At 43.7% G+C, this 24,496-nt stretch overlaps 1 protein-coding gene across 1 annotated transcript in view; it reads right to left on the reverse strand.

Annotated features, from left to right (window-relative positions):
* Positions 1-1,248: 1,248 nt before the first annotated feature.
* LOC144493570 (scavenger receptor class A member 5-like) overlaps positions 1,249-24,496 on the reverse strand; it is a 93,537-nt gene continuing 70,289 nt past the window's right edge. Inside the window, exons 8-9 of the mRNA XM_078212673.1 lie at positions 23,436-23,627; positions 1,249-1,575 (exon numbers count right to left, since the gene is read on the reverse strand). Of these exons, the coding sequence (XP_078068799.1) occupies positions 1,439-1,575; positions 23,436-23,627 (329 nt within the window). The 3' untranslated portion in view covers positions 1,249-1,438. The remainder of the gene's footprint in view (positions 1,576-23,435; positions 23,628-24,496) is intronic.

The raw sequence follows: 24,496 nt of genomic DNA on the forward strand, positions 1-24,496 counted from the left end.
GTAGAGGTGTGGTGTCAGGCGGCCAGCCACTAGTGGGCCATTTGAAAAATTTAAGTTGGCAAATAAATCCCATCTAAAGGCTTCACCCTGCCATTACAATGGGCAACTTGCAATGGGAGGGACTCATGCCAAGCAGTCAACGCGGCAGGTTTCCCTGCATGGGCTGGTGGCAGCTAGTGGGCAGATTCCACCTGGGCCCATCGAAGAGGCCCCAAGGTATATCTGCACCCACCATGCACACCCCAGGTTCCACTTCCTCCATGATCTCTCAAACCCAAACTCCAACCCCCTCCCTGATGCCAGCGATGGATGCCCCATCATCACCTAAGTGCAGTACCAACAGCAACAATCATTCTCATTATTGGGGAGCTGCTGGCCTCTGATTGATTGGCAGCTCTCTGAGGTGGGATGTATGTGTCCCTGATGGGTGAAAGTCCCACCTCCATTCTATTAATGTCCATTCTTCACCTGGGCTCCTCCACTGACCTTTTAGTCATTGGGATGGAGGTATTGGTGCCCTGTAAAATCCAGCTCATGGAATAAATACAGGTAATCGTGATTGAGGCAGAGATCAGCTATGATCTAATTGAATGGTGGAACAGGATTGAGGGGCTGAATGGTCTATTCCCTATTCTTACGTTCTAACATGTTAAGAGCAGGAACTTGCCACGTAGGAAGCCACACGCAATTTGCTTCATCCCATTGCTGAAAAGATATGTTTGAGGATCAGGATATTGAATTATTGTACAGCTAAATGTAGTTAATCCTTAAACAAAATTGTGCCATTGTGCTCTGGGTAAGACCATAACTACTGTTAATGAATGGATTACTTGAAGACACATCTTGGAAAAAATAAATTATTGGTACAACAAATTAATGAGATTTTGTTTGGACATTCAGGGTGGGATTTTTCGGCCTCATTCGTCCCAAAACCATAAAATCCCGCCCAAGGTCAACGGACCTTTCCATGTTCCACCCCTCACCCGCTCCGATTCCCGTGGAGGGCGGGGCGGTAAAATTCCGGCCTCGGAGTACCAATCTACCCCAGATCATCCCAACATACACATTGTAATGCAACACCAACACACTCTTTGGGAACAAATGACAGTAGCAGCATTTTCTGCTATTGCTGCTTTTCAACATCATGCCAGCAAAATGCAAAATAAAATCAGGGCCCATATTCTTCAGTGCATAAAATGTGGTTATCAAATTATGTAACTATATTTATAATAATGGTCTTGTCTTTTTCACACATAATACTTTTTTGAATATAATTGCTTTCCACGGATGTTGTGGCATAAAAATGATAAACTTATGGAAAGGAAAGAAAAGGTTTTCTTTTAGTAAGATTTTAACGATAGGAAAGAAATGAAAGCAGAAACAAATACCATTCAAAATGAACGATGCCCTTTAAATGCTTAATGGTTCCCTTTCTGAATCAGTCAGTCTTGCAGATTACCCCTGCATCCTCCGCATGCCCACAGTTATTCTTTCCCCATCCTGAGAATTTGCATTGAAGAATTGTGTCCTCTGCTCCAGTACAGGCAACATCATCCATCCAGATACGGCCAGTACCTGCAAATAATCAATCCATTTCTTTTAGTGGATGAGTTGCCTTTTAAAAACAATACTCAAGGTGAAAGTTCTCATTGCAAATATAAAAGTAAATCCAAACAATCTGATACTTTTGGGTTAATGACTGAAAATGAAACCATGTTTTCCAAATCTGTCTTAAATTTAATGCCTACGTTCAAGTCTGTTATTTGCTGATCTTCCCACAATATTTTGTGTTATTGTTCCAGATTGAAAGCGCTGATAGTTTCTGGGAACAGAAAATATAACTTTGTATGCCAGATTTAAGACATTAGCACAATTGTCCTGAATATGGTCAACACTGAAATGAATTTGTCCAAAATGTGCTTCTTTCAGCTTTTTTAGGAAGTCACAAAATTTGCACAGTCTCCATCTTTTCAGCTTTGGGATAGGTTTTGGTTTCAGAATTCCATTGTGAACATTCCTGTGTATTTTTCTGGAAGTGAAGTGGACTGAGAAGGAACTACATGGTGAGTTAACTGCATGTAAGGAAAATGTAACACATTTAATACCTGCATTTTAATAATTCAATGTTATAGTTCGTGATTCAAAGTGCTGACAATTTCTGGGAACAGTATACATAACTTCTGTGCCAGATTTAAGGCACTAGCATATTTACACAACTACAAATGTGCATGCAGTACTGGAAAGGAATGGCTTAGAAATCTGATATTGCTGTGCTGTGCTTGTTTTTCAGGCATTAAAGAGCAGCATTATAAGGAGATGGTGGCATAGCGGTAATGTCATGGAACTGACAATCCAAAGGCCCAGGGCTAGTGTTCTGGGGCCATGGGCTTAAATCCCAGTATGGCAGCTGGTGGAATTTAAATTCAGTAAATGCAATCTGGAATATAAAGTTAATCTCAGTAATAGTGACCATTAAACCATCACCAATTGTCATAACAATCTACCTGGTTCACTGATGTCCGTTCAGGGAAGGAAATTTGCCATCCTTACCTGGACTGGCTGACATGTGATTCTAGATCCCAAATGTGGTTGACTCTTAACTGCCCCCTGAAATTGTCTAACAAACCACCCAGTTCAAGGACAAGCAGGGATGGGAAACAAATATTGGCCTTGCCAGTGATACCCTCATCTCAGGAAAGAATAAGTAAAGCTAAGCCTCCAATGTGGTGGGTAGAAAACATGGGCCAGAATTTTACATCCAAAGTTTGGACAATTGCCTGACCTGGAAGCATGTGAAATCGCGTGAGAAGATGTTGGGCACACATCCTGACATCATTGTGCACTTGCATGATATTTTGGTCAGTGGGCGTGAGCAAGAGTTGGAAATGTACCCACTGACAATCGCGAAGCCAGTTTAAATTAATTAAACACCAAGTGACCAGAACTTTACATTGCCCGTCTACCTTTATGGTTTGTGGGCAGGCCAATTGGCAAGATAGTCTTTATGTTTCAGCTGCAACCTCCATCCAGGGTGGAAAGAAAACCAGGTCTTAAAGATACAGACAATGTGAGTGGAGGGAGCAGTAAAGGAAATTTAGCATGTCCACTACGACTCTCACCAACTTTGACAGATGCACCATAGAAAGCATTCTTTCTGGTTGTATCACAGCTTGGTATGGCTCCTCCTCTGCCCAAGACCACAAAAAATTACAAAGGATTGTGAACGAAGACCAGTCCCTCACGCAAACCAACCTCCCATCCATTGACTCTGTCTACGCTTCCCGCTGCCTTGGAAAAGCAGCCAGCATAATCAAGGACCCCACTCACCCCGGACATTCTCTCTTCCACCTTCTTCCGTCGGGAAAAATATACAAAAGTCTGAGGTCACGTACCAACCGACTCAAGAACAGCTTCTTCCCTGCTGCCATCAGACTTTTGAATGGACCTACCTCATATTAAGTTGATATTTCTCTACATCCTAGCTTTGACTGTAACACTATATTCTGCATTCTCTCCTTTCCTTCTCTATGAACGGTATCCTTTGTCAGTATAGCGCGCAAGAAACAATACTTTTCACTGTATACTATTACATGTGACAATAATAAATCAAATCAAATCAAATGTGTTGAGAGATTGAGGTATGTCTATGATTGTGCTGTAAGAGTTTTAACAACACCAGGTTAAAGTCCAACAGGTTTATTTGGTAGCAAATGCCATTAGCTTTCGGAGCGCTGCTCCTTTGTCAGATGGAGTGGAAATCTGCTCTCAAACAGGGCACAGAGACACAAAATCAAGTTACAGAATACTGATTAGAATGCAAATCTCTACAGTCAATCAGGTCTTAAAGATACAGACAATGTGAGTGGAGGGAGCATTAAGCACAGGTTAAAGAGATGTGTATTGTCTCCAGACAGGACAGCCAGTGAGATTCTGCAAGTCCAGGCAAGTTGTGGGGGTTACTGATAGTGTGACATAAACCCAAGATCCCGGTTTAGGCCGTCCTCATGTGTGCGGAACTTGGCTATCAGTTTCTGCTCAGCGACTCTGCGCTGTCGTGTGTCGTGAAGGCCGCCTTGGAGAACGCTTACCCGAAGATCAGAGGCTGAATGCCCGTGACCGCTGAAGTGCTCCCCCACAGGAAGAGAACAGTCTTGCCTGGTGATTGTCGAGCGGTGTTCATTTCATTAAAACTCTTACTGTGTTTACGCCAGTCCAATGCCGGCATCTCCACATTGTGATTGTGCTGGCCAGACATTGGTGGCATAGCTTTTCACAGGTCAGCAGCTCACTGAGACAGCTCCACTGTGGCTGTGCCTCTGAAGGAGCATACTGGAAATGTCTGCCCACACCCTCCCTTTACTTGGTGGCCACCTCTTCCATGCCCCCCCCACTCCCGCCTCCCCCCCCCCCCCCCCCCCCACCCCCAACCCCCACCCCCACCCGCCCCAGCGGTGCTCGGACTTTCACACAATGCTTGTTTCATGCTGGCTGGCTGGTAATTGGTCAGCCAGCGTGAAATCGTGCTCCAGGGCTGTCTGCGGCCGGGAGCGGGTTTTGCACGAGCTTCTGGACCCGCTGAGTGCTCGCATCCCACAGACACAAAATTCAGGCCCTGCTCTTATTTAGAGCTGATAAATGTGTTGCTGCCACATTGGTATAACGATAAAAATAGGTGACCAGGTATCATGCCTGAAAGCATTTGATCAGTCTAATTGAAGCATCACTTACTTGAAACTAGCTGAAATAGTAACCAACAGTCGGAAGTGTATCCCAGGACATTGTGGGAGGCTAGGGAGGAAATTGCGGGTCCCCTAGCCGAGATAGTCGATAGTCACGGGTGAGGTGCCTGAAGATTGGAGAGTGGCAAATGTTGTGCCTTTGTTTAAAAAGGGCTGCAGGGAAAAGACTGGGAACTACAGGCCAGTGAGCCTCACATCTGTGGTGGGTAAATTGTTGGAAGGTATTTTGAGAGACAGGAACTACAGGCATTTAGAGATGCAAGTACTGATTAGAGACAGTCAGCATGGCTTTGTGAGTGAAAAATCATGTCTCACAAATTTGATTGAGTTTTTTGAAGGGTAGATGAGGGCAGTGCAGTTGATGTTGTCTACATGGACTTTAGCAAAGCCTTTGACAAGGTGCCGCACAATAGGTTGTTGCATAAGGTTAAATCTCATGGGATCCAGGGTGAGGTATCTAAATGGATACAAAATTGGCTTCTTGACAGAAGCCAGAGAGTGGTTGTAGAGAATTGTTTTTCAAACTGGAGGCCTGTGACCAGCGGTGTGCCTAAGGGATCAGTGCTGTGTCCACTGTTATGTGTCATTTATATTAATGATTTGGATGAGAATATAGGAGGCATGGTTAATAAGTTTGCAGATGACACTAAGATTGGTAGCATAGTGGACAGTGAAGAAAGTTATCTCCAGTTGCAATGGGATCTTGATCAATTGAGCCAGTGGGCTGACGAATGGCAGATGGAGTTTAATTTAGACAAATGCAAGGTGATGCATTTTGGTAGATTGAACCAGGGCAGGACTTACTCAGTTAATGGTAGGGTGTTGGGGAGAGTTACAGAACAAAGAGATCTAGGAGTACATGTTCATAGCTCCTTGAAAGTGGAGTCACAGGTGGACAGAGTGGTGAAGAAGGCATTCGGCATGCTTGGTTTCATCGGTCAGAACATTGAATAGAGGAGTTGGAATGTCTTGTTGAAGTTGTACAAGACATTAGTAAGGCCACACTTGGAATACTGTGTGCAATTCTCGTCACCCTATTATAGAAAGGATATTATTAAACTAGAAAGAGTGCAGAAAAGATTTACTAGGATGCTACCGGGACTTGATGGATTGAGTTATAAGGAGAGGCTGGATAGACTGGGACTTTTTTCTCTGGAGCGTAGGAAGCTGAGGGGTGATCTTATAGAGGTCTATAAAATAATGAGGGGCACAGATCAGCTAGATAGTCAATATCTTTTCCCAAAGGTAGGGGAGTCTAAAACTAGAGGGCATAGCTTTAAGGTGAGAGGGGAGAGATACAAAAGTGTCCAGATGGGGCAACTTTTTCATACAGAGGGTGGTGAGTGTCTGGAACAAGCTGCCAGAGGTATTAATAGAGGCGGGTATAATTTTGTCTTTTAAAAAGCATTTAGATAGTTACATGGGTACGATGGGTATAGAGGGATATGGGCCAAATGCGGGCAATTGTGATTAGCTTAGGGGTTTTTTAAAAAAAGGGTGGCATGGACAAGTTGGGCCAAAAGGCCTGTTTCCGTGCTGTAAACCTCTATGACTATATGACACTATGACTCTGATTTTTTTTTCCACAATCCTCTCTAATTTCAGAAGTGGGCCCTAGTGCCACAATGGGTCAATGATGCCCAGCATCAATGATACCTTGGGCCACACTATTCTGGAAAAAATAATGGGTGCTTCCAAATTTCTAAGTACTTCTCATTTCTAATACTCTCAGTTTATTCCGGCATCCATATCCATCTCCCCAGTATAATCACCTGGCACTCCTCTCCTCTTCCTACCTAGTTAAGCACACATGAACAAAATGGAAGTGATTTTCAACCAGTAGATATGTGTGTTACTTGAAAAATCTCCAACATCCACAATCTATTCCAGATCTGGAAGATCTGACTTAAACACTGGGATTTGAACTCACAGCCTTGTGACTCAGAGGCAAGGGAACAACAACTGAGCCACAACTAACACTAGAGTTAAATCACTGCACACTGAGAGCAGGAATTTACATAGCTGATAGGCAGCCCAGCCTGCTGGTTGCACATTGCAGGAAATTGGTGGGAAATTTTAGGCAGGATGCCCACTACATCTTGCTGTGTGCTTCCCCTCACCCCCATCAGCAGTATGGACAATCACTCTTAATAAGTCATGGCAAAACTACTCAGATATTTATGTAGGATGGTTCATGGTGCTTGGAATCATGTTCAAAGTCTCAATTAAATGCAGACATCTGTCTTTAATCACAATTTTCTTTAAAGTCTTACAGCCAACAAATATGTAGCCTATCACCCTGACAAAGCCATCTGTGTAACAAATGGATGTCATTTTTTCTAAGGTGAAGTGAATTGTTTTTGACATTTTTTAAATAACTCTCACTTACAATGTTTCTTTGCTTTTCTCTTTCAAATAATAGGGAAATATTTGTAACGATCCCACTTAATGCACATAAATAATAATCTGGCTTCCCTCATTATAACATATTCTAATTTATATCAAATGTAAAGGCAAGAAATGCTGCAGAATAAGGTTTTTTTGCAAACAGAATTTGTTCTTTATGTAGAAGAAAGAAATTATGTGAATTTCCTGGAATCAAACTGAGAGCTATATACTTTTGTAACTCATTACATTTGCCCACCTGGGCTACAGCTACAACAAACTGGAAATATGAGATATGAACATTCTTAACAATCAGTCTGTACAAAGCTCTTTGATTGGGATTCTCTGGCCGTTCTTGCCCCAAAATCAGAGAATCCCGCCCGAGGTCACTGGACCTTTGCATGGTCTGTCACCCCCAACGCCCACTACAATTCCCGTGGCGGGCAGGACGGGAGAATTCCCCCCTTTATTTCTTTATGCCAAGTTTTCTTCTGGTAGATGTGTAAACAAGTGCAGCTGATCATCAGTAAGTTAATTTGGCAGGCACTAATTTAATTTGTTTTTGTTTCCTTTCATGTTCCCATTCAGTTGATGCTGACAATAGATGAGTAATTAGCAATAATGTGCATTAGAATATCAGAACTGGATAACAAATTCTGGAAAGCTTTGATAACCAGCCGATAGCTCCTTCTACTCGTCACATGGACTCACTAAAAATGGTCATTCAGAAATAGTTTTTCTCTTTGGCAAAGAGTCAAAACATTAATGTATGGCACTGGGGTATGTGTATGAATAATAAGCAATGTTACTTCAGTTGTGTGGTGTTCTCAATCTGGGAATGGTTAATACTTAATGCCAAAATATTAAATTGCACCCCCTCACCTACCAAAATCAAAAGTCCATAATCTTCTGTTAGTTAAAATATATGGATTAATTCCTGATATGTAACTGGAATGGGAATTCATAAATTAATTCAGAATTCATAAGACATGTCTTCTGTAACCCATTGCACATTCCTGGGTAATGGGATTATTTTTAGTTTTGAAGCTTTATTGCCTCATGAATCATATAGCCAACTGAATTTATGCAGATGTTTAGTTATATTGCTATAGAATGCCAAAGCTCAAGGTACATTTGGAGCTGATTTTGCACTTGATCTGTAATGCTGGCAGAAATAATTGATGGACCACAATCCCTCGCACAAAATGAATTCTGATACTAATATAGGTGAAAACTTCAAATGAAGTTTAACCCTAGCCTATTTTGAATACCAGATAAAACATGGCGCATTCACAGTAAGACCCAGAAACTGTGGTGGTGTGATTCTTATCTTCGGGATGAAGACCTGCCAATCCAGGACTTCCGTCCACCCTTTTATATCAGCCTCAACTCCATGTCATGTTCCCGATTTGGGCCTCATTAAGTATGAATTGTGGGAACTTTGCCCACCTTAAAAGGGGCAGATTTATTTTCCCAAAAGTGGGAAACTAAGGCACAGTGCAGGCCTTAGTAGAGGTCTTTACTGAGAACAAAATGCAGAGAGATTAATTCACTACAAGATCATTATCCCTTTTGCATCTCAGGGCATTTACCACTGCATCCTGAGATAGTTCTGGAAATTAGTAGCAACACTGGAGGAAAGAAGAAAAATGCTTTGGGATATAGGTTCCGACTTTCGCATGCAATGAGCAGGAAGAGGAAGACGGTGGGGGTGGGGTGCGGTGAGTGTGGGGAATTGTGATCACGGCTGTGAAGCATTGGTAGGCCTCATTGTCCCATTTTCCTGAAATTCCGGTCAAGGTCTCAGCAAGTTTAGAGTGCAGTTAGGAAGAAAGTTCCTCCAAGATGTTTATTCTATTAAAAAAAGCCTAGTTCTAACAGATCAAAACAATTATGACTACACCGAATGATTATTTGAAGATTCTAAATAACCTTTAGAATTCAGAAGGGCTTTCTAAATATCACTCCCATCTTTAGAAATACAGAATAATCTGGGCCATATTCTGGAATCCCCAGTCTCCACAAATGTGACAACCTCTCCCTCTGTGGATCTTCCTGAAACTTCAACTGGCGAGCGGCACTGGAACACTGGTTTTGATTCCCCACAGTTTAATTATTTCAGGTTTAAACATGGCTGGGTCCTTAAAAGGCAGGGACTGTTTCATCACAGAGTGGGGTTATCCAAAAGTCAAAATGGACCCCAATGAATTTTACGGGGCTTGCATGATGGAATATTGGCAGCAAAATAGGTGTGTCAAATTTACATATAAGTACACAATATATAATCCAAGGAAGAGTTATCTAACTCAAAAAAGTAGGGAAACAGTCACATTGTGGCAATATCACTGGGCTAGTTATCCCCAAATGAAAGCTGTGGTGATAAAGATTGAAATCCCACAAAGGTGGAATTTTAGTTCAATTTAGTTAATTCAATTTTTTAATTGGTTAGCACTGCTGCCCCACAGTCCCAGGGACCTGGGTTCGATTTCTGGCTTGGGTGACTGTCTGCGCGGAGTCTATACATTCTTCCTACGGGCTCCTGTTTCCTCCCACAGTCCAAAGGACGTGCTGGTTAGATGCATTGGCCATGCTAAATTCTCCCTCAGTATAACCGAACAGAAGCCGGAGTTTGGCGACTAGGGGATTTTTTTCATTGCAATGTTAATGTAAGCCTACGTGTGACAGATGCATCTATCCATTACTGTCATTATTATCCATACCACTCATATTGATATGAGTGACCAGCGCACAGTCCTTGTGAAGATGAAGTTCTTTTTTCACACCGAGCATACCTTCCATCGTGTTGTGTGATACTAACACCATTCTAAATGAGACAGATACAGAAGATATCAAGCAGCTCTGAACTGCATATCAATGAGGCACTGTGGGCCATCAGCAGCAGTGGAACCACAGTTCATAACTCTATCATTGCTATCAATCTAGGGAATCAACCTTAGTTCAATGAGAAGGGCAGCAGGGCATGCCAGAAGCAGCACCAGGTGCCTGGTAAAACTATAACACAAGACTACTTGCATGCAAAACGGTGGAAGCAACATGTGATAGCCAGAGCTAAGTGATTTCAAAACCAACAAATCAGATCAAAAATCTGCAGTCAGTCACATCCAATTGTCAATTAAACAACCAACTGGAGGAGGAGGCTCCACAAATATCCCCATCCTCATTGGAGGGGGAGCCCAGCACAGCAATAATGTTCAACTGATACATCTCGGCCTCCTCCTCACATCCCCAACATCACAGATGCCAGTCTTCAATTCGATTCAATCCAATCCATGTGACATTAAGAAATGGGTGAAGGCAGTGGATGTGGCAAAGGCTCCTGACAACATTCCAGCCCATGCTGAAGATTCACACTCCAAAGCTAGCTGTGCCCCTAGCCAAGTTGTTCCAGTACAGCTACAGCATTAGCTTCTACAAAACAGAGTGGAAAAACAGTCAGGTTTGTCCTGTCCAGAAAAAGCAGGGCAAATTCTCTGAAATTGCTCAGCAAGCCACTCAGTTGTATCAAACTGATTGGAGAGGTGGTATGCAATGTCACTGGACTAATAATTGAGAAGCCCTGGCTAATGCTCTGGGGAAGCACAGTAAGAAGTCTCACAACACCAGGTTAAAGTCCAACAGGTTTATTTGCTACCAAATAAACCTGTTGGACTTTAACCTGGTGTTGTGAGACTTCTTACTGTGCTTACCCCAGTCCAATGCCGGCATCTCCACATAATGCTCTGGGGACACATGTTTAAATCCCACCAAGGCAGCTAGTGCAATTTAAATGTGTGTCAGCTGTGTGTTTGGCACAGGTTGGCACTGTGAGGTTGGCACTGTGCCAACCTGTGTCACGGGGTGGCGCCAGGGTTTAGTGCCCGGGCTTGTCCCTCTTTGCCAGAGGCTATGCTCACCTTTGCGCCCCCAGAGGGATTTCTCGACAGGTTTACATCTGGGTAAACTTGTCATGTTGGCAAGCTTTGAAAATACGGCGATGTGTGAAAATACGGCGAGGGGGGAAAATATGGTGGGGGCATGATAATTAAATTAAAATTTATTCAATACATGAAAATGAGGTTCTCGCTCTTTGTGAGTGTGAACCTTGCAACGTCATCGGCAAGAGGTGAAGAAAAACACGAAATGTGATCTCACCAGAGAGAATCGCGTTTCTCGATTCTCTCCGGATTTTCAGCCTGCATCGCCGTTCTCTCTAATGGTGAACATGGGCTGAAAATAACCCACAGATTATAAGCTTGGGAATTTAAACTGCAGTCAAGTCTTGCATGAAGTAAGCAAGTGATAATAGGGGTTTAAAAGAAAAGTACTGCAATAATCACAAGTGACTTTAATTTTCACATCGATTAAACAAATCAAATTTGCAAAGATAGCCTAAAGGATGAGTGATTAGATTCAGGACAGTTTCTCAGGCTATTTTGGACCTGGTAATGTATAATGAGGCAGAGTTCATTAAAGACCTGATTGTCATAGAAATCATAGAAACCCTACAGTGCAGAAAGGGGCCATTCAGCCCATCGGGTCTGCACTGACCACAATCCCACCCAGGCCCTATCCCCATATATTTACCCGCTAATCCACGCATCCCGGGACACTAAGTGGCAATTTAGCATGGCCAATTAATCTAACCCGCACATCTTTGGACTGTGGGAGGAAACCAGAGCACCCCGAGGAAACCCACGCAGACACAGGAAGAATGTGCAAACTCCACACAGACAGTGACCCAAGCCGGGAATCGAACCCAGGTCCCTGGAGCTGTGAAGCAGCAGTGCTAACCACTGTGCTACCATGCCATGATTGTAAAGGATCCTCCAGGCAAGAGTGATCATATCATGGTAGAATTTCACATTCAGTTTGACAGTGTCAACTCTAACCTGTGCCTTCATTTTGGGCTATGGTGAATTGAAAGAAAGGAGCTTTCTGTAAAAAGGTTACAAAATTCCTGAAGATGAACTGATGTTGTTGGTTTCTATTTTTCTATTTCTAGTACATAAAACCAGAAATACTGAGAGAAATAATCAACTGCTGTCTACAGCTTTCATACTAATGGCATCCTTGCTAGAAAGAGGTAACATCCAGGTTAAAAGAGAAAACGCTGGAAAATCTCAGCAGGTCTGGCAGCATCTGTAAGGAGAGAAAAGAGCTGATGTTACGAGTCCGGATGACCCTTTGTCAAAGCTAAAAGGCATAGAAAGTGGGAAATATTTATACTGCAGGGTGAGAGAATGAAGGATGAGTCACAGACATAGAAACCAGGGGAAAAGATTGCTAATAGCTGTCCAGAAAGAGAATAAAGGGTGTGAATGGCCAAATGGCAAAGAAGCTGTAAGCTGTGACAGATGAAAATGTTGAGGGGGGGGTGGGAATGGGACAGAGGTAGAATGTAGAAAAGGGGAAGCAGGGGGAGAAAAGGGAAGGGAGGGGCGATGAAGTAGGGGGAAAGAGTGGGGGGCAAGGAAAATGAAGAAAGACAAAGAAATGAAAGGTAGATAACACTAAAAAATTAAACAAAATGGAATGAAAACAAAAGGGGCCAAGATGGGGTAGAGCAAATTATCTGAAGTTGTTGAATTTGATGTTGAGACCGGAAGGTTGTAAAGTGCCTAGCCAGAAGATGAGATGCTGTTCCTCCAGTTTGCATTGAGCTTCACTGGAACATTGCAGCAAGCCAAGGACAGACAAGTGGGCATGGGAGCAGGATTGTGTGTTAAAATGGCAAGCAACTGGAGGTCAGGGTCCTGACTGCGTGCAAACCGAAGGTGCTCAGCAAAGCATCCAAGTTAAGATAGCTGGCATCATAAAGTAATAGAGTGAAGTATTTTCCTGCTAATAAAATTGAGGGGCGAGTCATATTGGGCATTTAAAGCAACATGTCTTCCACCAAACGCTCACTGCATCTATGGGAATTCTACCAGTTTGCAGTCCCAGACTGCTCATTTTCTTTGCTTTACAGATTCATTTAAGAATGTAATCGAAAACTCCATTTAAGTGATGCATTAGTGACCACCCTTATCCTGTGGCAACTAGTACTGTCTGACCTTTAGAAGAATGTTACCTGAGGCTATCTAAAACAACAGTTGTGGGTCATGACTCCAATTGGGATCACAGAAACATCAAGTGGGATCATGACAAATAAAATAACGTTATTCTCCCACCACCACATATTGTCCCAGCAGTGGGAATTAACCAATCACAAGATGAACACCCAGCATTGGACACTCTGATTGGCTGTGCTGGCTCTCATTGGGTGCTGTGACGTAACTATCTATCTATTTAAGTATGTCAGAGGTTTCCCGCAGCAACTTCTTGAAGCAGCAGTGATGGAAGAGGACGCAAATTTAGCAACTGGCGGAAGTCACTGAGGACCCAGATTTTATCACAGACTTTCACATTTATACCATGCGTTGATTTATAATATGCAAACTTTAAGAATTATATACTGAATGTTAGTGCACTAGTGCATTGCTATTTTGTTTTGGCTGGTGTCTGGAATCGCCTTAATTTTCAAATGTTAAAATGGGGCAGTATTAGGAAATATTTTGGGCAGCACTGACCTGGAAAGACGCAGTGGCAAAAATATTCAAGGAAGCGGGTATGTTCACTGCTACAGATAAAGTTACAGGCCTCATTACAGCAATGAGCTATGTATCGAGCAGTTGGCATAATTCCCCATTAACCTCCAGAGAGAAACACAGCCCTTTAAGGCATTGCAGGTCAGGAAAATCACTACAGAATTGGAGATCTGCAAACTCCATGAAATGAGTCTAACTGGTTTGGAAACAAATGTCTTCTGTGGTGCATTACTTGAAGTTTCTCTGATCAAGCCTATTTCATTTCTTTATCTCCTTCCTCTTCATAACACAGGAATAGAAGACCTCCCATTCGGAAATCCTTTTCCTCAATGCCAAATTTTAATTTGTCCCATACTCGCTTTAATGTGAGGAAACCTCTTCAGTGCAGTGGCATTGCATAAAATACCAAAGCTAACTGTCCTGTGAAACTTATAATAAGACGCTGTTCGGTTAAAAAAAACAACATCCTGTACGTTTTATCCATCTCAAGGCTTCACTTTGTTGAGCTCATATTGCATTTACATTTTGCATTTTGGATTTAGGACATTTGTTGGGAACAATTGAAGGGATATTATGGCCATCCCAAAATATTGCTCCCTTGCCACCCCCCGACCAACCCCTTACCACCACCCTTCTCCCCGACCCCTGCCTCTGCCTTCCCCCTACTGATTTAAATGTATTGAATCAGATGTAAAGTAGGCAGTTATCAGATTTTGTAAAGGAAAGTAAAGTGTATTTATTAGTCACAAGTAAGGCTTACATTAACACTGCAATGAATTCTCCTAGTTGCCACTCTCCGGCACCTGTTCGGGTCAATGCACCTAACCAGCACGTCTTTCAGACTGTGGGAGGAAACCGAAGCACCTGGAGGAAACCCATGCAGACACGGGGAGAACATGCAAACTCCACACAGACAGTGGCCCAAGCCGGGAATCAAACCTGGGTCCCTGGCGCTGTGAGGCAGCAGTGCTAACCACTGTGCCACCGTGTCGCTCATCATTTGGAGGGGAGACATGTGGCAGTTTCTTCAGGGCTTGATCGTGATCCAGACTTTAACACCTCAACCCTCCTGTAAAGGAGCGACATTTCAAAGGTAAAATTCTGGCCAACATTTTTAATGCCTACAATAACATTGAAAACTCGAAAGCGAATTCCCAGCCATGTGCAACAAACATACTGCACTCATTACAGGCAAAGTTAAAAGGAGCCCATATGTGAGGAATCACAATGAGCTCCTGCCCCTGAAATTAAATATTAGAATAACATTCTGCAGCTTTTTTCTGTTAGGAAAACATACTGTGACTATTTCCTTCAATGTGCAAAAGAAAATTTAGGAAAATTCTGAAGTCCGTCCTGCCAACTGGTTTTTGAAATATAAAAATATCAAACATCAAAAGTGAGATGATGTTTAACATATAAACAATAATAAGTTAAATTAAATCCTCCCTCCACTATTTATCCAGCACTTGCCATTAAGCTCCACTTTGTTCCAATATATTGGTCACTTCTGAAGCTGACTTCTCACCTATATACGAATCTGTTATGAAGCAGGATCTTTGAGGCATTTTTAAACTTCTAAAGCTGTATGTCTGGATCAAATTGATACAAGATTATTACACATTGTTTGCAGATGCTTTGTCTGGTCCATTCATTTATTAGTCACTGTATTTTTTTCAGCAATGTTAGCTCAGTGTGCTTGGAACTAAAGTGTAATATTCATTCCAATTTACAAAAGTGAATTAATTATATACCAACAATCATTGATCTGTTTCCATTTAAGTAAGTACAAAGCAGCAGAGCTCACAGGCCCTGAGCAGAACTCCAGTTGTTGACACATCACAGAAAGACCCAAGATGGGTGGAAGGTGTGGCCTTCTATATGAAGGAAGTGCCCAGTTTTCCAGCAATTCTGCAAAGCACGTGGCAGAAAGGTCCATTGGCAACTGAAGTGCATTAGAGCAAAGGCTGATGCAGCTGTAAAGAGCTGTGCACTGATCGAAATAGACTGCACACAACAGGTACCTTCAAGCAATAAGAATGACCATCTGGTATGCTGACAGAAACATATATATGAGGTGACTGACAAACCAAAATGTGACGATGATGTTCATGATGACGCAAAGAGCAGGGGACGCATGATTCACACCACAGTCTCGAGGGAAATTTAGATATCATCACTCATTCACACATGGGCACACATTGGACTGGTTTTTGAAATGTAAAAATACCAAACATCAAAAATGACCTGATGTTTAACATATAAACAATAATAAGTTAAATTAAATCCTCCCTCCACTATTTATCTAGCACTTGCCGTTAAGCTCCACTTTGTTCCAATATATTGGTCACTTTTGAAGCTGACTTCTCACCTATATACAAGAATAACAGTCTACTGGCTGAGTATGAGCAATAACATTGAAGTTGTCGTCAAGTGTGAGACAAGTCAAGAGCATATGCCAATTAGCACAAACCACCATTGATTCCATATGAAGTTCCTACCTATACTTTGTCCAAAATTGCACCTGACCTCTTTCATGTCCATGGCACTGACTTCATTATCATCATCGACTACTTTACCAAGTACCCATTTGTAGTAACTGGCCCTTTTAAGGGGTGTACACCAGGAAGGTCATGTGACCCAATTGCCCAATGGGGAATGAGCCCAGGGATCTTGGTGCAGAGTGCAGGTTTTTGCAGCCAGAGTAGATCCTAGATTTGAAGTGTTAACATCCTGAAAGTTCTCTGTATATTTATCTGCTTGTAAATAAACTGTCATAGTTTGTTATATACTAACTGGTGACCTGGCATCAATGCTGATATAGAAGGAATTGGGAAACAATGTGACCAGTGACAATTACAGCAGAAGTTACCTGCTACAGCCCCATTGCACCCTTGGAAATGGACAGGTCGGTCATGGGTGAGAGTTCACATAGATTATGTTGGCCCTTTTATGGGCTCAATGTTCCTTTTGCTGGTGGATACCCATTTAAAATGGATGGAGGTGTTCAAAATGAAGTCCATGAACCTCGGGCCAGTGGTTTTAGCTGGGGGAAGGGTAATTATGAGGCTATTAGGAGAGAATTAGGAAACATAGGTTGGACTAGGAGATTACAGGGACTGGGAACGTCCGACATGTGGAGTTTTTTCAAGGAGCAGCTACTGCGAGTCTGTGATAGGTATGTCCCTGTCAGGCAAGGAGGAATTGGTAGGGCTAGGGAACCGTGGTGCACCAAAAAAGTTTCTTTGTTGGTTAAAAAGAAAAAGGAGGCTTATGTTCGGATGAGACGTGAGCACTCGGGTAGTGCACTAGAAAGCTTTAGATTGGCTAAGAGGGAGTTGAAGAGCGAGCTTAGAAGGGCTAAAAGGGGACATGAGAAGACTTTGGCGGATAGGGTTAAAGAGAATCCTAAGGCGTTCTATAGGTATGTCAAGAACAGAAGGTTGGTTAGGGCAAGTTTAGGGCCAGTTATAGATGGCAGAGGGAAGTTATGTGTGGAACCGGAGGAGATTGGTGAAGCATTGAACCAATATTTCTCTTCGGTGTTCACGCAAGGGGACATGAATATAGCTGAGGAGGACACTGGGTTGCAAGGGAGTAGAATAGACAGTATTACAGTTGATAAGGAGGATGTGCAGGATATTCTGGAGGGTCTGAAAATAGATAAATCCCCTGGTCCGGATGGGATTTATCCAAGGATTCTCTGGGAGGCAAGAGAAGTGATTGCAGAGCCTCTGGCTCTGATCTTCAGGTCGTCGTTGGCCTCTGGTATAGTACCAGAAGATTGGAGGTTAGCGAATGTTGTCCCATTGTTTAAGAAGGGGAACAGAGACTTCCCCGGGAATTATAGACCGGTGAGTCTCACTTCTGTTGTCGGCAAGATGTTGGAAAAAATTATAAGGGATAGGATTTATAGTTATTTGGAGAGTAATGAATTGATAGGTGATAGTCAGCATGGTTTTGTGGCAGGTAGGTCGTGCCTTACTAACCTTATTGAGTTTTTTGAGAAAGTGACCAAGGAGGTGGATGGGGGCAAGGCAGTGGACGTGGTATATATGGATTTTAGTAAGGCGTTTGATAAGGTTCACCATGGTAGGCTTCTGCAGAAAATGCAGATGTATGGGATTGGGGGTGATCTAGGAAATTGGATCAGGAATTGGCTAGCGGATAGGAAACAGAGGGTGGTGGTTGATAGTAAATATTCATCATGGAGTGCGGTTACAAGTGGTGTACCTCAGGGATCTGTTTTGGGGCCACTGCTGTTTGTAATATTTATTAATGATCTGGATGAGGGTATAGTTGGGTGGATTAGCAAATTTGCTGATGACACCAAAGTCGGTGGTGTGGTAGACAGTGAGGAAGGGTGTCGTAGTTTGCAGGAAGACTTAGACAGGTTGCAAAGTTGGGCCGAGAGGTGGCGGATGGAGTTTAATGCGGAGAAGTGTGAGGTAATTCACTTTGGTAGGAATAACAGATGTGTTGAGTATAGGGCTAACGGGAGGACTTTGAATAGTGTGGAGGAGCAGAGGGATCTAGGTGTATGTGTGCATAGATCCCTGAAAGTTGGGAATCAAGTAGATAAGGTTGTTAAGAAGGCATATGGTGTCTTGGCGTTTATTGGTAGGGGGATTGAATTTAGGAGTCGTAGCGTTATGTTGCAACTGTACACAACTCTGGTGCGGCCGCACTTGGAGTACTGTGTGCAGTTCTGGTCCCCACATTACAGGAAGGATGTGGAGGCTTTGGAGAGGGTGCAGAGGAGGTTTACCAGGATGTTGCCTGGTATGGAGGGGAGATCCTATGAGGAGAGGCTGAGGGATTTGGGATTGTTTTCGCTGGAAAGGCGGCGGCTAAGAGGGGATCTTATTGAAACATATAAGATGATTAGAGGTTTAGATAGGGTGGATAGTGATAGCCTTTTTCCTCTGATGGAGAAATCCAGCACGAGGGGGCATGGCTTTAAATTGAGGGGGGGTAGTTATAGAACCGATGTCAGGGGTAGGTTCTTTACCCAGAGGGTGGTGAGGGATTGGAATGCCCTGCCAGCATCAGTAGTAAATGCGCCTAGTTTGGGGGCGTTTAAGAGATCCGTAGATAGGTTCATGGACGAAAAGAAATTGGTTTAGGTTGGAGGGTCACAGTTTTTTTTTTAACTGGTCGGTGCAACATCGTGGGCCGAAGGGCCTGTTCTGCGCTGTAATGTTCTATGTTCTATGTTCTATGTTCTATGACTCCATATGCCAAAATTGAGAAATTGCGCCAAAGTTTCGTCACTCATGCCATACCAGGAGTGCTTGTCTCAGACAATGGAACAGCGTTCTCAAGGGCCAAGTTCCAGAAATTCATGACATTTTATGGAATAAAGCATATCTGAACCACACCATATCATCCCTCAGCAAATGGATTGGCCAAACACGCAGTTCAGACTTTCAAGGCTGGTATGAAGGAATAATTACCTGCATCACTAGAAACCAAGATAGCATGCTTCCAGTTAGCCTATAGAACCATCCCGCATACCACTACTGGAATGACTCCAGCTGAGCCACTGATGGATCGATGCTTAAGAGCCATGTTGAACCAGGTGGTTCAAAATTTGGAAGGAAGGTGGAGACGAGGCACAGTGGAAGGAGCATTGGAGGTAGACGATCCAATTTTTGTAAACTATTTTGGAAGCGGACGAAGTTGGGTCTTAGGAACTGTGGTGGCCAGGACAGGGCATCTGTCCTATGAGGTGAAAGTGTGTGAAAAAACACAATCATTTGCAGATGTGGGGGACATCCCAAGAGCTGGTGCTACTGCTTGATCCAATTGTGTAAGCAAGTCGTGCTGTTGTTTGTTCAAGGGATGAAGAGGCTGAACAGCCAGTGGCAGGCCAAAGTGCTGCACCCCATGAAACCGAGGAAAGTGAGATACAGAATCTGGAACGACGGAGGTTGAGGGGAGACCTGATAGAAGTCTACAAAATTATGTGAGGCATGGGCAGAGTGGATAGTCAGAAGCTTTTTCCCAGGGTGGAAGAGTCAATTGCTATGGGGCATAGGTTTAAGGTGCCAGGGGCAAGTTTTAAAAGAGATGTACGAGGCAGATTTTTTACACAGAGAGTGGTGGGTGCCTGGAACTTGTTGCCGGGGGAGGTAGTGGAAGCGGATACGGTAGTGACTTTTAAGGGGCGTCTTGACAAGTACATGAATGAGATGGGAATAGAGGGATATGGTCCCCGGAACGGTAGGGGGTTTTAGTTAAGTCGGGCAGCATGGTCGGTGCAGGCTTGGAGGGCTGAAGGGCCTGTTCCTGTGCTGTAATTTTCTTTGTGCGTTGTTCTTTGAATAGCAGCAGTCTAACTTCCAAAATGGGAGATATTTTCCCATAAAATTGAACATTAAACCAAATTATTGCTGTTAATTATTTCACATGCTGCCAAGTAAAAGATCAATCAAACGTGGAATGGGCATCTCACACAATTAACCAAATGGCTCCCCGTTAGAACTGGCTTTCTATGTTGCTTTTAGAGACAGGTTTGGTGCACATGTCTACCTAACGGCTATTTTTGCTGAGACTTGTCTGGGTCTTGAGCATTAAATGAGCAGAATTCTTGCATACAGAGCAGGAACGGAGGGATGCCTTTTAACTTGCCCTTTCTGGAGTCGCTCAAACTCCGTTCCCACCTCACATATATTGTTAAGGGCAGCAGGTCTGCCGGCCGGCCATACTAAAGCCTTGACCACGGGAAAATCCCACTTCCCAGCAGACTGGCAGTGGAGTCAGGATTGGTTCCAATTCCCGATTTTTGCCCCCATTAGGACAACCTTACCCAAAGTATCTGCCTTGGCACGGTGGCACAGTGGTTAGCACTGCTGTCTCACAGTGCCAGGGACCCGGATTTGATTCCTGGCTTGGATCACTGTCTGTGTGGAGTTTGCATGTTCTCCCAGTGTCTGCGTGGGTTTCCTCCGGGTGCTCTGATTTCCTCCCACAGTCTGAAAGACGTGTTGGTTAGGTGCATTGACCCGGACAGGTGCCGTGGTGTGGTGACTAGGGGGATTTCACAGTAACTTCATTGCAGTGTTAATGTAAGCCTTACTTGTGCCTAATAAATACATAAAATTTACTTTACTTTACTTTGCCTCAGCATCATTTATCATTTGTGCTGTTTTGGAATGGGGCATCATGCATAATGGTGATGGTCAGCTATAAGATGAACATTGAAATCCATGACTCACTGGGCATAGGAGCATATAAAAGTTACAACACAGAAAGAGGCCATTTAGTACACTGTTCTGTGCCGGCTGAAAAAGATTAGCTGCCCGTTCCAATCCCATGTTCCAGCACCTAGTCCATAGCATCACAGGTTACTGCACATCAGGTACCGATCCAGGTGATTGTTAAATGAGTTGAGGGCTTCTGCCTCAACCACCAATTCAGGCAGTGAATTCCATACTCCTACCACCCAGTGGGTGAAAAAGGTTTTCCTAATACCTACTTTAATTATTCTACCAGTCACCTTAAATCTGTGCCGCTTTGTGATTGACCGCTTTGCTTGGTAAAACATTCTTTCCGGTCTGCTCTATTTAGGCCCCTCATAATTTTGTACACTTCAATTAAGTTACCGCTCAGCTGCTTCGGTTCTAAGGAAAACAAGCCTGGACTGCCTGATCTTCCTTCAGAGCTGGAACTGTCCAATCCAGGCAACATTCCTGTTAATCACTTCTGTACTCTCTCCAGGGCAATTATGTAATTCTTGTAACCAAAACTGTATGCAAAACTCCAGCTGTGACCTAGCCAGCGTTTTGTACTGCACCAGTATTACATCCCGGCTTCTTTATTCTATACCTTGTGGAATAAAGGATAACATTCCATACACTTTCTTCACCACCTTATCTACCTGTCTTGCCAAATTCAGGGACCTGTAGATATGCACTTTAAGGTCTCTCACTTCCTCTACCCTTCTTAATATCCTCCTGTTAATGGAGTCTTCCCTTGCTTTGTTTGCCTTCCCAAAATTTATTACCTCAGACTTTTCCAGATTGAATTCCATTTGCCACTTTTCCGTCCACCTAGCCGAACCTTGGCTATCATTCCTGAATCCCCAGCCATCCTCTTCTTTCTCCACTAAACAGCTGATTTTTGTGTCATCTGCAAATTTCCCAATCATGCCCCTCACATTTAAGTCCAAATCATTAACATAACATATTAACTTTTCGGGGCAGCACGTTGGCACAGTGGTTAGCACTGCTGCCTCACAACTCCAGGGATCTGGATTTGATTCCTGGTTTGGGTCATTGTCTGTGTGAAGTTTACACATTCTCCCCGTGTCTGCATAGGTTTCCTCCGGGTGCTCCGGTTTCCTCTCACAGTCCAAAAATGTGCGGGTTAGGTTGATTGGCCATGCTAAATTGCCCCTTAGTGCCCCGGGATGCATAGGTTAGAGGGATTAGCGGGGTAAATATGTGGGGCTACAGGGTAGGGCCTGGGTGGGATTGTTGTTGGTGCAGACTCGATGGGCCGAATGGCCTCCTTCTGTACTGTAGTATTTCTATGATTTTCATGATATACCAAAGGCCATGATATACACTCAGCCCTGTGGAACATCACTGGAAACTGCCTTCCATTCACTAAATCATCCTTCGATCATTACCCTTTGTTTCCTGTTAATGAGTTAATTTTGAGTCCAACCTGCCACATTCCCCTGTATTGCATGGGAATTGACTTCACTTTTCTGACCAATTTACCATGTGGTACTGATGCACTATCAATCAAGTCAAGACTAGTTGTGAGCAAGACAAATAGGCTTTTATTAGCAAGAACTTGGAGCCATCCCTGTCGGAGATCTGGTCTGTACTGAAGGCTAGGGGGAGGAGCCACCGCCTTTATACCCGGACCGGGGGGAGGAGTCTTGGGCGGAACCGACAGGGATGTGCCACATATACAGGTAATAATAAATACTAACTAACAGTGGTTAACCACAATAGATAACAGATAACAGTGGTTTACCACAGGTACCTTGTCAAATGCCTTACTGAAATCCATGTAGACCACATCCACTGCACTATGGTAGTTGCAAACCTCAGGAAGAAGGTGTGCGTATTGCCATGCCTACTTCTGGTCTCTGCAACTCATTCATACCATGCCTTTGGTCTACTTTGTAAACAGGTTTGTAACGTTGAACAGTTTCACGTGCTTAAACATTTCAGTCTATTAATATTATAATTTTAATAGTGCTGTGTTAAAACCTGCACGTCTGCGGGGAAAGAGCAGGGCAGTGGGACTAATTGGTAGCTCTTTAAATGAGTTGGGACATGCAATGATTCGGCCAAATGGCTTCCGTCTACGCTGTATGATGCTATCATTAAAAGCTCCCATTCTATCTGAATTTAATTGGTGAAAGTTTGACGGTCGGAGCAATGCAATTTTCATGTAACAGTCAAATTGGGTATCACACTGTCAGTCTTTCTCAATGGGATGTAACATCAGCATCCCAAATCATTGGACTCTTTGGATGAGAAATTTATCTGCGACAATTGGAAAGCAGCCAGGATCAAACTGAATGGCAGAACAGGCTCGGTGGGCCATATGGTCTACTCCTGCTCCTATCTCTTATGGTCTTTAATGTCCACAGTTCTTTAAATGGAAAACGTACTGCTGCCCATCCAGTATAACATTTGATTGATGAAAATAGAAAATCTGAACACTCTTTAACATTTTCATTTTCTCAAAACCAGAATGTTACCTTGTCCAAATTTATTTGCTGTATGGATTTCCGAAGCTTCTTTGAAACCGAGCATCCTGCAAACCACTTCGGCATCTGGCTTGTCCCATTTATCATCGCAAACCGTCCCCCATAGCTGTTCATAGAAAACTTCCACCCTGCCTTCATGAGGTCCTGTACCATTCACCAGTCTTATGATCGGTCCAATTTCTCCTAATGAAAACATGAACAAACTGATTAACATCAAAGCAAGATAAGTACATCCTCAGCGTACTCAAAGAAATAGATCAACTTTGGGGGGGAGTGGGGGGGTTAGGAATTTTGGGATGGTGGGGTTTCCCATCTCGCCACCTGAAGAATCAACAGGAAACACAACCTCACCAGTTATAGCTGTCCACAGCCATTTAACACTCCAAGGTGCCTCCAAGGGCGGCACGGTAGCACAGTGGTTAGCACTGCTGCTTCACAGCTCCAGGGTCCCGGGTTCGATTCCCGGCTCGGGTCACTGTCTGTGTGGAGTTTGCACATTCTCCTCGTGTTTGCGTGGGTTTCCTCCGGGTGCTCCGGTTTCCTCCCACAGTCCAAAGATGTGCAGGTTAGGTTGATTGGCCAGGTTAAAAATTGCCCCTTAGAGTCCTGAGATGCGTAGGTTAGAGGGATTAGCGGGTAAATATGTGGGGGTAGGACCTGGGTGGGATTGTGGTCGGTGCAGACTCGATGGGCCGAATGGCCTCCTTATGCACTGTAGGGTTTCTATGATTCTATGATTTGGCCGGACTGGTCTCCCACCTCTCACATGGGAGGAAGTCTTGTTTCCTAGAGCTCCTGGCCAATCTGATGCCCCAGCACTGTCAGTGGCAGTGTTGGCCAGGTAAGTAAGTGATCTCATGACAGGGTGGGGAGGTGAGTGGGTGAAGGAGGTGTGGGGGACTCTTGAGGATAAGGTCGGGGTTGGAGTGGGAGGGATGGTGGCAGAGAAGGTGCAGCTACAGGGGGCAGACCTTGATATGGAATGGGAGCCCTTGAGGAAGGCACTGCCTCCCCACTTCCTGCTTGAGGCCTGAGCAGGATGACCTGCTGAG

The sequence above is a fragment of the Mustelus asterias genome, chromosome 5 (genome assembly GCF_964213995.1).
Source record: "Mustelus asterias chromosome 5, sMusAst1.hap1.1, whole genome shotgun sequence".
Classification (NCBI taxonomy): domain Eukaryota; kingdom Metazoa; phylum Chordata; class Chondrichthyes; order Carcharhiniformes; family Triakidae; genus Mustelus; species Mustelus asterias.